The sequence below is a fragment of the Zalophus californianus genome, chromosome 11 (genome assembly GCF_009762305.2).
Source record: "Zalophus californianus isolate mZalCal1 chromosome 11, mZalCal1.pri.v2, whole genome shotgun sequence".
In the NCBI taxonomy this organism is placed as follows: Eukaryota; Metazoa; Chordata; class Mammalia; order Carnivora; family Otariidae; genus Zalophus; species Zalophus californianus.
This window is the reverse complement of record NC_045605.1, coordinates 65,203,239-65,217,317: the sequence shown is the minus strand read 5'-3', so window position 1 is coordinate 65,217,317 and position 14,079 is coordinate 65,203,239. Positions and strand designations below refer to the sequence as shown.

The window sequence follows — 14,079 nt, the reverse complement described above, 5'->3', positions numbered from 1 at the left end:
TACTTGACAATGTGGGGTTACACCTTGAATTTGACATCTTGCTTAGTATGTCTGTCTATATTTGGATTTTAATAGAAATCATCATAATAAAGCCTTTGGTTCTAGGCTATTTTCATTTCAGCAAACCAAAGTATCCACAGATGGAAACTAGATTATGCTACTCTTTCTCTTTCCTTCTGGGAAGCATCCAAATGTATTTAACAGCTTCAGAGGCAAGTAGGGATTCTCTGTCCCATGTAATATGAGATATTTTATCTCATTCCTACAAGTCACATGCACACACACAAACAAGTCAGCAAACTAATGACCAAAATGCTGCCTTTAAAGAAGTTCTCAAGCAAAGGATATTTTAGGAAGCTAGAGGGAAGCCAACTTAAGAAAGCAGATAGTACTGCTGTCCTTTTTTCTGAGGATATTTTTAAGCACTATGTTTGAGGTCTTGAAGTTAGTCAGGAGCTATATTTTGCTGACTTTTCCTGTAACTTCTAGTTTATAGTAGATGTTCAATAAAATTAAACAATAGACCCCCAAGATATCAGATCCAGTTTAGGTTTGGCTGTGTTCTTAACTCTTTGGAAATGAGGTAAGTCAAGTTCTGTGGGTCAGCAGGTAAAACCATGTACTTTTGTTATCTCCTTTTTATTCTCATCCGTTTTCCTCCTGAAAGTTAAAAGTTGGCCAATATGTCCTTGACCATTCACTTGACTGAGGGCAGCACACACACAACATATCATCATCATCATCATCATCATCATCCCACCTGTCTTGGAGTCTCAACATTGGTATAATTAAACACAATTGGCTTTGAACTATTTGGACACTGGGAAATCCTCCCAAGCCACACAGTAGATATAATAGAACACAGCATATAAGTTACGTAAAGTGAGGGAATCATTTCAGGAGCCATGATAAATATATCACTGAGCTTCTCATTGGAAAAAATTGAAATTATTTTATTACACTGCTTTCTGATATTTTTATTCTAATATAAAAATATTTCGTATTTTTGAGCTCACACATATGCTTACATTTTAATATCTTTGAAATTGGGATGCATCTTAACATTTATGTGATCAGAAAGAATTGTCAAAGTTTAAATGGAAGAATTTTTAATTCTTAGTACATAAGATAATGGTACATCTTATAATTAATGACATCTTAGAGTTTATAAAATACAATAATGGCATCTTAAAGTTTATAAAATATAATTTTGCTAATTATTTTTTTATTCAAGATGTAAGAAAATTTGTTAATACCTGTTGTCCTTCTAATGAGTCCAGCATGATGCCTCTTTAAAGTGCCTGGGCCAGTTTCAGTGATTCTTTGCTCCACACAAACCAGACTCAGACTACCTCCAACCTAGAATTGCATTCATATTTGTTTCCCTCTGTGCATACCCTCTGCCCCTCTCTTAGAAGGACCAGGGAATCTGGCAGTAGCTGTTGCTACCTTCTCCCCATCTTCCTCCACTCTTCCTGCAACAAACCCCTACAAGTTCATGTGCCCTGTTAGACCTGTGTGGCAGAATTAGAAGAAAGCTGCTGGTATGGGGAATTCTCACCTCTGCCCACTCTGGGATGCCAAGGGAACCCACTCCATCCTCTGCTTCCAGACAGTAGCATGGACAGGATAATTGGGGGAAATCATCAAGGAGATGTTGCCTTTTGTGACTCTTCATTTTGAGTCGCTTGTATAATGAGAAGCTACTCCTGTGCTTGGAAGGACAGCCCTGTGCTGGTTTTCCAGACCTGGGCTCTTTCTGGGAGGATGATGAGGCAACCAAGAAGTAGGTGTGGTGAAACCAGTATTAAAGGAGGATAGCCATCTAATAGTTTACAGCTTAAAGTGGGTCTGGTTCCTATATTTGGGTGTGGTAACTTGAAGATTATATACAGAAAGAATAAGATACTTAGGTAGATAGCTCTTTTATTAACATAGAGACTGTTTTATTCACTTTTTCTTTTATAGCTCCTACCTCCTCTTTAGAATCTTCCAGTAGCATAGAACAAGAAAAATACCTGCAAGCCTTACTGAATGCAGTTTCTGTCCATCAGAAACTCAGTGGCAATAACGCCCTTACGGTCATGCCAGCACTTGCCCTGTCTCCAGGTAAGATCTGATAATATTTCCTTCTTGACAACTATGAAAGGTCAGATTCATTCTAACCCAGGGTTAGTCTCTTTAGTTATTTATACTGTTCCTTCCATATGACCCCTTAAAGCTTTACCCTGTGGGGCTATAACTTTAGCTCCTTTTACTTAAAAATCGGCATACCACTGCTAATGTCTAGTAACAGTAACCAAATGTGGGGATTCAATTATTTCCTTTTTAAAAGAATAGTAGGAGTGGGGAACATCAAGTCATCTTTTTTCCTAGAATTGTTTTTACATAGACTTGAACATATTATTACAAAGTTGAATGTATAAGGTGAACCCCTGATTATTTAAATGCATACATAGTAAATCATTGTGTGTAAGTTTGAAATTCCTGAAATTTCTGCAGCCTTTTATGATTTGTAGTACAGTTTGTTTTCACTAGATTTGGATGAAGCCATTAAGACTTGTACTAATATTCTGTTTCAGTTATCATGTGATGGAACCCCAAAGGGTTCATGTAGAGGTAACCCTAATGTGTTAGACACAGGAGCATGTGACTTGAAAAGTTGGTCTCCTTGGCTTAATCAGCTATTTGAATTAGCTCAACATAAGCAGAAAGTGGCTTTTCTTGTAAAGTAACACCATGCATGCCTTGCTTCATTTATCATTAAATTCTCTGATTGCACTTGCCAAACCTAACTCTCTATAATCTTGCAAATGTGTGTATCTCTGAGGAAATAGTAACAGTGCCTTGTTATCTCTGTTAAAGCTGTGAGTACTTAAAAAGTACAATGTTTGGCAGCAATTAGACATGCTACACATGAAGATAACTTTTTGTCATTTGAGTAATGTTAACCTGAACGACATGGTTTTTGTTCTTCTTTTTGGCTGACTTTCAGGGACTGAAAGGAGGACTTCAAGAATGTCCACTGTGCTTAAGCAGGTAGTGCCAGGACATTTGGATGTAAACCCATCCAATAGCTTTGCTCGAGGAGGTTAGTAAGATTGATTTTATAACTGAGCACTGATACGACCTTAAAATCAGAAAACTTTAGATAGTGATATTTTAAATCAACTAATTATGGTTCAAATTGTTCTTAATTACCCTTTCTAAAAAATAAATTATCCAATTTGTTACTGGTGTCATGACAGATGAGTTTAGCCTTCTGGAACAAGAGGCATAATAATTGCTGAAATCTTAGATATTGATGAGTTTGGAAGCCGCGGGAGGTAAGGGGAACATGTCTAAATGGTCAGCCCTGCGAATAGCCTACAATGCTTCAGGTTTGCAGGGTAGCAAAGCTGATCACAGAACATAAGCAGCTAGAGAAGAATAATCTGAGACCCAAAGAGTTGTGCCTCCCCAGTGTCTGTAATTTTTACTCCTATTCTCTGAAATACTAGGTTAGGGAACAAAAGAGAATGATATCCAGGTTACTCTTTTTTTTCCTCTGGGCTTTCGCTGCTGGCATAAGGAAGCAGAGAAAGGCCTGTATTTGCTCTTTTAGCTCCAGAGGTGGTCCATTTTGGTCTCTGGAGATTATGTGAGATTCTTTTACGTTTCAGAGGAAATTCCAAAGCAACTATCTTGATTGTAAAATCTCCTACTTCACACTGGATTCATAGAATCTTGGGCTTTTCCTCTCACTCCCATGCAATGCTGAATCCCCTTGAAAACATACCAAGTGAATGATCCAAGTTACTTGAACATCATCAGTAATGAGAAACTCATTTCTTCCTAAAAGTAGTCCCTTGCATTTGTAAGCAACTCTGTATTTGTTAGAAAATTCTTTCTCATATTGATCTAAAAATCTGCCACTATGTGACTTTTACATATTGGCCCTAGCTCTGCCCTCTAGAGTTAGAAAATTCTAAATCTTGATCTCCATACTACAGCCCTTCAGATTTAAAAGCTGGTATCATCTTTTCGCTCTGAGAACTTTCATTAACTCCAAATACCCCAATTTGAATGGTTGCCTTCTATTTACCATCTTTGGCACTCAATGAACTCTCCATAGATTTGAACTCATGTAGCCTCAAATTACATTAGATATGAGGATGGGCCCATCACTAGGTTGACCCATACTGACATTAATATCACTTGAAATCTCTTCCCATGTGCTGTTGTTCTTAACAATATATAGTACTAGCCTTGAGGGTTGATTTTTGAACCTAAATATACTATGTACTGCACCTACAAAATTCCATCCTCTTTTATATGGACTATTGTTTTAGACTTTGGATCCTGATTCTGTCTACCTATGTATTAGCCTCTTGTCATGCATCAGTTTGACCTCTGCTGTAATGTAATTTGTTGTTTAAAAAATATTGAACAAGCCAGACCTAAGGGCAGAAGTCTTCATCAAAATAATTTAGAAGCCTGGGGCGCCTGGGTGGCTCAGTTGTTAAGCATCTGCCTTCGGCCCAGGTCATGCTCCCAGGGTCCTGGGATCGAGGCCTGCATCGGGCTCCCTGCTCCGCGGGAAGCCTGCTTCTCCCTCTCCCACTCCCCTTGCTTGTGTTCCCTCTCTCGCTGTGTCTCTCTCTGTCAAATAAAATCTTTAAAAAAAAAAAAATTTAGAAGCCTCCCTGAAGAAAGAGATTGTCTCTTAATATATACTGGTTAAAAGTCCTACTAAAACCCATCTGGCCCATATTTCTAAATCTCTGCCAATCTTTTTAATTCGATATTTTCTACTCTTTCCAACTGTTAACTATATCACAAAAGATTATATGTTTAGTTTACCATGACTCATTACAGGAATTAGTGCCTTTTCCTGAGTAATCATAAATTATCCATTAGTAATCCATCCTAGAATTTGGTTCAGAATCAACATAAAGGAAGGCTCTATTTCACAAAATTCACTTTTTCCCCTTTGAAGACCAAGATTACTACGCACATCTTCTGGCAGTCATACTGGTTCTTTAGATACTTTTTTTTTCTACCCATCAGAATATTCTGCAATTGCAGGATTTCCTAATAGCTTTCAACCTTCTTCACTCATCTTCTGAATTAGGATTTCAGGCCTGAAGGTCATTGTCTTAGTTTGCTAGGACTACTATAACAAAGTTCCACAAACTGGTTGTGTTAAACAATGATTGTCTCATAGTTCTCTGGAGACTAGAAGTTCAAAATCAAGATGTTATCAGGATTGGTTCCTTCTGAGGGCCATGGGGCAAAATCTGTTCCATGCCTCTCCCCTAGCTTCCGGTGGCTTGCTAGCCATCTTTGGCATTCCTTAGCTTGGTAGAAGTATCACCCAGATACCTGCCTTCATCATTATATGATATTCTCCCTAGGTGTCCATCTCCAAATCTTCCCTTTTTATAAGGACACCAGTCATAATAAAATTAGGGGTCCATCCCCCCCCAGTATGACCTCATCTTAACTAACTACATCTGCAATAACCCTATTTCCAAATAAGATAACATTCTGAGGTACTGGGGGTTAGGACTTCAACATACAAGTTGGAGCAGAGGCATATAGTTTAACTCATAATAGTCATAAAAAGCTTTCCTCTGAATTTTTAAAATACCATTGTTTAAAAGTTTAAGATACATACCTCATTCTTATCATTTCTTGGTGAATTTGAACCAAAAAAATACTGCAGTGACTGTCTCCTAAGGTTCCTGCCTGCTATTCCCATTGTCAAGAGCTCCGATCAGAATTTGGCTCAAAGTTGCAGTTCCCCTTATTGTTTTGTTTACCATCTGAAAGTTTATATTGTCAGCAAGGCATGTCAACAGTTTTTCTATGCTCTGCTCTTGAATTTTGCCTTTGTAAATTTCATCAAGAACACATTATTTATTCCTCCATTTGGCCAGATGACTTGTAAGATAAATTTCAGGTACAAAATTACCTCTTCTATCTTAGTACCTAAGGCTCATGGATATTCACCAAAATGTTTCACCTACATTATCTTCTCTTATTTAATACTGGCCTCAAACTCAGCCTTTTTTATGCAAGGGGATCCCCATTTGTGGTTACATTCTAGTCATGACTTCATTCTTTGCTATTCTCAAAGGTACCAAAAAGGCTATATTTACCTCTTAGGGTCAAAATCTCCTATTTAATTTGTTTCTGACCCATTCTATGCATAATGAGGCCATAATTATTATTTCTGACACCCTTCCCAAATATTTTCTTCTGAAAATTACTATGAACTTAGTGTGTTTCCTTATGACAGTTTTTTGCCCATCATCCTGGTATCTTAAACTAGGATCCAGAAACACAAACCTTATTTTTTTATTCCATCTCTTAATTCTTTTCTCCCAAAGCCTCCCAAATCTTCCAGCGTCCCAGTGGTTAACTGGAAGATGAGATACTGCTGTTTCCTGGCACCTTCAACTTCTTCCCTGATCCCTAGAGCTGCTTCCTTTGTCTCTTCGAACAGTATCATCCTCTTCACATAGAGTAGCAGGAATGGACTGGGCAAGCAAGTTTGGGAAGTCTTAGAAGATTCCTTATTAACATGACTGTCACAGGCAGACACACACTCAGACGGGCCAGGGCAAGACAAGGTGTAGACACTTGCACACCCTGTAAATAGTTCATTTCCTTGTACCTCCCCTCAGTGAGAGTCTCTTCATTTTTCCAGATAGCTAGGCACACTTCTCCAGAAGTTCTTCATCTATCCTGTGTGGGAAGAGCCTCCTATCTCTAAATCTTCCTCTTAACCTTCTCCTTTTTTCCTCTTCTCTGTATTTTTGCTCTTTTCATTTCTTTCATTGTCATAATCTTGGGTCCTCGTTTTCTTCTTAGGTTATTTTCACCATGTGCCTTTCTCACTCATGATGAGCCAGAGTTTATATTAACCCCCACCTTCTCCATCACCCTTTTTTCAGTCAGGGCAATCACTTTGCATTCTGTGTGCCTGTTGATGAGTTCCTAAGGCAGGGGAAGCAACCTCTTTACACAAGAACTAGTTAAGAAAAAGTGAAGATGTGAATAAAGCACGTTGCTTTTCATTTGAAAGTAAAATCACTTTTGAGCCCTATGCAGAAAGCACATATACTTATAACTTGGATAAATTATTTTGTTGACTAGAAAAATGTCATGAAAGGGGCATCTGGGTGGCTCAGTCAGTTAAGTGTCCAACTCTTGATTTCAGCTCAGGTCTCGGTCTCAGGGTTGTCAGTTCAAGCCCTGCCTGGTGTGGAGCCCACTTTAAATTGATTAATTAATTTTAAAAAAGAAAATCGGTTCTGCCTCTTAAATACAAAAATATAATAATAGTTCAGTGTATTTGAGAAGTAGCCACATGGAGGCAGCCTTTTAATTTTTCATCCTTTATATTTCCATGGCCCTTTAAGTTTCTCTACATGTGATAGTTTATCCTTATAATAATCTCTAGGATACATATTTTGAGAGGCTCTGAGAAATGAAGTGACTTGGCCAAGATCACTTAGCAACTAGCATAACTGGTACTGGGATTGGTTCAGTCCGTTTCATTGTAGCCATAACTGAATATAGCGTGTACCTCATGCACTGTGCTAGGCATAAGGCCACCTTGATAAATTCAGTCCCATCCCCACATCCAACCCAAGCATCTCTTTCCTCTTTTCCTTTGGCCTGAACAGAATGGAGGGAACAATACCCATACTTAGGAAACACTCATGTTTTAAACAGCAGTGCATCCCCATTGGTGGGATGGGCTGCACCACTTCTTCCCTGAAGCAATCCGCTTAGCCAAACCCTGCTGGATGGTTCCAGGGCCACATGGTTGCTTACATGACAAGACACTAAGAGTTTGATTCAGACCACAGTGCTACCACTTAATGTGTGATCATTAAGCAATTTAGGAAACCTCTTAATGCTCAGTGTCCTCATCTATAAAGCACAGATAATAAATAGTATCTAACTTTAGAGTAGTTATGAGGAATAAATGAAATAATAAATGTAAAGCACTTAACTTATTAACTGGTTCATAATAGGAACTCAGTCAATGTTAGTTCCATGATTGTTGTGGTGGTTATTAGTTATAGTTGCCTAATACTCCACTGAACTGGGAGAAAAGTCTACATTTGCATTTAAATTACCTTAAACCAGGTTGCTCCTCACAGGCCTAAGGCAAGAAGATAGAAGACATCTGCTCTAGGTCTAGGCCAACAACTTACAAACTTTTTTTATCGTGATTCATAGTTAAAAATATATTTTATATTACATTATAGAAGTATATCAGGTAACACTAAGTCACAATGCAAAATGTATATATACTAAAACAGAAGTTTCATGAAACAGTATTTATCTGTACCACATGCAGTGTACATAGTATTTTCAAATTCTAATCTATTTCACTTCTTTAAAAATACCAACTTGACCTACTAAAGTGATTACAAAAACCACTAAGGGGGGGTGTAATGCCTTTGGTTAACATGACTGCCAGATGGGATTACTGTCCTCAAAGCCCTCTGCTGGCCCCATATTAGTACAGGCCATGTGCTCATGTTGATTTTCAGCTATGTGATGAACACTTGGCAGTTTTTCATTAATGAGCCTCTACTTGGGGAAGTGCTTATTTTTTTTTATTAGTTAATACCCCTCTTTTCATTCTCTCGGGGCAAGTAATCAAGAGTTGAAGATACAGTAGAAGGACCATGACAACTCCAAATGTATCAATTTTCAAAAGAAAATAATCAACAACTGTTTTTAGTACCTACATGTTAGGCTCCCAGCATGAATACAACAATAAATATTTAGGTCCCTACCCTTTGGAGCACAAAATCTAGTAGAATAAAATGTGCAAAATAATCACAGTACAGTGTGATCACAGTTCAAATAGAGCTGTCTACAACCCTGGGGACAGTGAGGAATGCTTTTCAGAGGAGTTCACATTGTTCCTGGATCTTGAGGGATAAGGAGTTTGTCAGGTAAAGAAATGTGAGAATCAGTTCCAGGCAAAGGAACTAACATACAAAAGTGGTAGATGTTCAGGGAACAGTATCTCAGAATCAGGAACCAACCAGTCAAACTTCACCATAAGCATTTAGGGTCCCATATTCCTTTAGGAAATCTCAAAACCTTAGCAGAAAGGAGAGGAGCTGGCCAGCACACAGGAGGCCTTGTGCCTTTACCATGTTGTCCCATGGTCTTTGTTCTATCTTGCAATAGAATTCCTTGTGTGCAATCAGCCAGTGCCTCCGCAACCCTTAGCTTTCTGAATTCCTTTGGCCACTAAAGCCATTAATGCCCTTCATTTTTTCTAAAGGAGTGAGGCAGAAATGAAAAAATGCTACTAATGATTTTTCTTTTATCAAACTATGTCATATGCAGTTTTGCAATATATAGCTTAATAATACTGCTGTTAACATTTTCAATCCTGAATAAATGCAAAATCATTTTCCCTAATTGACTTGAGCAGTTCCTTTGCTCAGGCAATAATAGAACTGTGACCTGCCGCTCACTGCTGTTGTCACCACCAGTTGAAGTTTGCCACAGTCACGGAGCACTGTTTTTCTGTCGGGGGAAAAAAACAATATTACTCAAATTACAAAAGTATTATCTCTAATACTGCCTATCATTTTGGTGCAAGTAGGGATTTTAGGAGAAGTCATTACTTCAGTCATCACAAGCTATATTTTTTAGTGGCATTGGGGATTGTCACAGGACCATGAATTCTTGCTGCTCATACCATCTATTAAAAATAAACATAATTTCAAAAGGAAAAGGAAAAAAAGATAGTGTGGCAAGGCTTGATGCTGTACTGCAAAAACATGCCCTTAGTTATTCCAAATGGTTACAAGAGCTTCATTCTTGATGTGATGACCTTGCTCAAAGAACAAACGTGTGGAACAACACGTAGCATTTGCCAATCCATCAACCTCCTTAAATACTAGGGCCAATGCATTCCTAACGTTTACACCCCACCCCCAATTCCTTAATTTTATTATATAAATTTGTTTCTCACCAAATGACAATTTTCAAAAGCTTATTATTCCATTTGGTATAATTTGTTCGTGGCACTCTGCTGTGCTGTCCATTTCATTGTGCTTATAATATATATAATCAGGTGCTGACATTTCATTTAACAGGCGCTCAGTTCATCTTTTTTGTGTGACTGTGCAGCTTTTTGTTAATCATATTTTCTACTTTTATTATATTTACATTTTCCCCCTATGTTAACTTAATTTCAAAAATTAAATAACCTATTCTTCTCTTACTCAATTTGCTCTGATGTTTGCTGCTATCTACATTTCATTCCTCCTTCTGTCTTTAATCTCACTTACCAGTGCATGGGTACAGAGATAAATGTTTTACTCAGTCAAATCCCAAATCTTCAACTAAGGGAAGAGTCCATAATCAAGGTACTGTATTATCTGTCCTGATGTGTCACTCTTTTTAACCATCTTCATATGAAAGCATATTTGTTACAAGTGACTTTTTTCACATTTGTTTGTCAAATTATGTCCTTTATTTTCATCCACATTCTGAATTTGCTCTGTGATTCCATTTATAAACACTTCCCGTAATATCTAAGACAAACTCATAGGTTACGTAGAAAGATTCATCCATGTTAAGCAGAAATCACCTACAAAACCTTTTCTTGGGAACTGGTCTCCTAACTCTATAAATGCTTATAAAGAGCAAAGCAGATGAGACAAACATTATGGTGACTTTCGGTCACCTAGAAACATGGATTGATTTAACATTTGGCAAATATTAAATAAAGCTTCTCAAAGAGCCTTTCTAAATCTAGAGAAGAAACTTCACTTTAGGGAAGCAGTGGCAGTGTCCTCTACCCCAATGACCCCATCACCAGCATGAACACCATATGGACCTTTCTAAGGGGCTCTGTTGTTTTGAAGGTACTACAGTGTTAGTCAAAGTTTGAGGCTTAATATTTGCCTTTGTGTTTAGATATTGAATATTTAGTATTCACTTGCATGTGGAAATTCTTGATTTCTCTAATTTATATAAGGTCAATTTATAACATGAGATTCTTCTAGCAGCTTAGCTTTGGCCTTTCCCTTAGAAGACATCTGCTTTTGACTGAAATTTTAAATAAAGCCTCCTAAGTATCAATGAAATGCACATTACTAAATTTATAACTTCTTACTATTTTTCATGGATACTGGGACAAAAAGATGAGAATATAATATTTGCTGGTTTAAAATTATGTCATTTTGGCATGACACACAAATATTAATTCTAAATCCAGCCTCCGATTTTAGTAGGTATAGTAAAGTTCTAATTTATTACTTAATGTACATTTCTTGTTGTGTTGACTGGCTAAAGCAGGGAAGTGTTCCTTACACTTTTCATGAAACCCTGAGAAACTGAGTCACTCCGTGTTATCTTGTTGCCTTCTGCCCACATTTTTTTGTTTCCCTGTGTCATGCACTCTTTCTATTTATGATCTCAGCATTCATTTATAAACACTGACTTTACATCAAAAGGCAAAAATAGGATTGACTTGGGTGACTTCTTAGATCCCTCCAACCCTAAGATTGTGTGATTTGGAAATGCTGTATTGAATAATGCTTATATGTTGCAAAAGTAAACTACAAATGACCAATATGATCCATGATTACTTAGATGAATTAATTTGCTATTACCTCTAAAACTGTATCTACAGAGCATGCATCTTTTTCCCTGTTCAGTGGCATTCCCACATCAGATTATCTCACTCAATTATTTTGGCTTTTGTGAAGGTGTATGGGCAAGTCTTCGCTCTAGCACTCGCCTGATCAGCTCTCCAACATCTTTCATTGATGTTGGTGCCCGGCTGGCAGGCAGGGACCACTCGACCTCCTTTAGTAACAACACCTACCTGCAAAACCAGCTCTCGAAACGCCAAGCAGCCCTTTATATATTTGGTGAAAAGTCGCAACTAAGGGTAAGATTTCTTTTTCTCACTTGGAAGCTTTATGGGTAGACGAAGGCAGTTTATAAAACTTACCTCAAACCAGCTTTTCTAGAAATTTCGTTTTACAGCATAGAGTCTTAACCTGGAGTTAATAATCAATCTAGAAAATTTTTTTAGCTCATATATATGTATGTATGTATTTCTAAATATACTTTAAAAAATCAAACATCAGGAATATTAGGAACTGTACCTACAAAAAAGAAATAAGGCTCATTCAGGCTGTGTTTTTCCATTGTCTTAGTTCAGCTTCCATAGGAATCTGTACCCTTGGCAAAACAGATCCCTATTGATAAAGAAAGTTACAGGGAGGTAGGAGAGTGAAAAGAAGACTATGGCACTGCATATGGAGACGAGGGAAGGCCAAGACTGTTTTCTAAGCTTAACTTTTTAAAAACTTTGTAGGGCTATGTATACAGAGACACATGTCCTAAGGCAAGTCAGAAATTTCAAACTATTAGATGCTAATCAACTTTATTCTTACTTTTGAATGATTATACTGAAGAGCTGAAGACTATGCTCAGGTCCTATAAATTGTAAAGATAGTCTCTACCTCCAAAAGCAACTATTCCTCGGGTTTGTTTTAGCAATTCATACATTACAAAATAAATTTCATTACCACTGATAGGTTTGTGGGAAATAAAAGTATTTGTTAATTCAGAAATCCCCTCAAAGTTTAGCCCAGTGCTCCAGTCAGCACTGGACAATCTAGACAGACCTTCAGTTGAACTGTGGAGCTGGGGCTGTGAGCAGGATCCCACACGCTTGCTTCTCAAGATGCCAGTGACTGAGTCATCTCTTCTCTGGCAAGCTAGCTTTGCTCGCTCTTCTCCCACTGCCAGGCCTGCTGCAATCACTTAGTCACAACCTTTAGGGTAGAGGGCATGAAACTGCTGGGTAATGCTCCATTTTTAAGTATGCACACGTGTCTTCTGATACAGCAGAAAACTTTATATCCAGAAAATAGTTGGAACACTTTTCAACAGTAACCCAGGGCTGCCTGTCCAGCCTCTTTGGCACCAGTATCTTTCCCAGAGCACAGACTTTCCACACTTCAGCACACCACTAATTCATGACCTGAATCACTCTCCAAGCTTTGTCTCCTAAATTCTCACCTCTGCCATTGCCTTTGCACGTCAGTCCTCAGACGAGCTGTGTGATCATGCATATATGAGTAAGAAGGACTGACTCCTTGCGACTCTTCCTTTTTCTCCCTCCCTCCCTTTCCCCCATCGCTCTCCTTCCTTCTTTCTTTTTCTTTCTTTTATCCATAAAGTATTTTATTTTAAAAACATAATTCTACCATCCCGGCACAGTAATTATTAGGATTTCTGTATATTCCATTCAAGCTTTCCTTTTTATTTATTCAACTGTATCTGTGGAGTGTAGGTCCTTATCTGTCTGATGTGTGCCACATTCTGGCTAGCACAGTGCTGTCTAGCTGCAACCCAACACTTTCTACTCCCCACAAAGGAGACATACAGGAAAGTAAGTAAGTAGAGAATGACCAATTCTAAATAATCTTGAATTACCCTTATTTACCTTTTTCAATTTACATACTTTAATACCTTATAGTTAGAAACAAATTCCTTCTGACCTAGGATGTGTCAACACGGTGGTTGATAGTTCCTGGTTCATAAGATAAGCATACGTAGCTCATGTACAGTTGAGAAATGGAAAGGAACCTGGTTTTCCTGGAAAGTAAACTATATTTTATCTATTATAAGTTTAAAAAAAAAACTAACAGATAAGAACTTATCTCAAGAACATGTTTCCATGTTGTCTAATAGTCTTCATAATTACTTTAATCACTACATGGCATCCCATATTGTTGGATTTTTACATCTATCTTCTATATGTAAAATTGCAGTCACATTTACAAGCATATAGTTTTTTATTTTTTTATTGAGATACAATTCAGTGGCATTTTGTTTCTACATTTTAGATTATTTCTTTAGGGTAGCTTCCTTTTTAAAAGAGGAATTATTAAGACGAAGAAGCTTTTTTTCTTTTTTTTGAAACTTTTTTTCTTAATACATATTAAAAATGCTATTTTAAAAAAAGAATTGTTTGCTTTTTAGTTTAAAACTTTAATATACCTTTTTAAAAATACTCTAAAA

General features: G+C 37.5%; 1 protein-coding gene across 3 annotated transcripts in view; it reads left to right on the top strand.

Annotated features, from left to right (window-relative positions):
* SBF2 (SET binding factor 2) overlaps positions 1-14,079 on the top strand; it is a 474,770-nt gene that overhangs the window by 429,837 nt on the left and 30,854 nt on the right. The window contains exons 28-31 of one of the 3 annotated variants that reach the window (XM_035722819.1): positions 1,969-2,109; positions 2,996-3,091; positions 10,326-10,400; positions 11,748-11,932. In XM_035722819.1, the coding sequence (XP_035578712.1) occupies positions 1,969-2,109; positions 2,996-3,091; positions 10,326-10,400; positions 11,748-11,932 (497 nt within the window). The remainder of the gene's footprint in view (positions 1-1,968; positions 2,110-2,995; positions 3,092-10,325; positions 10,401-11,747; positions 11,933-14,079) is intronic. The other 2 variants (XM_035722820.1, XM_035722821.1) reach the window with 2 other exon arrangements.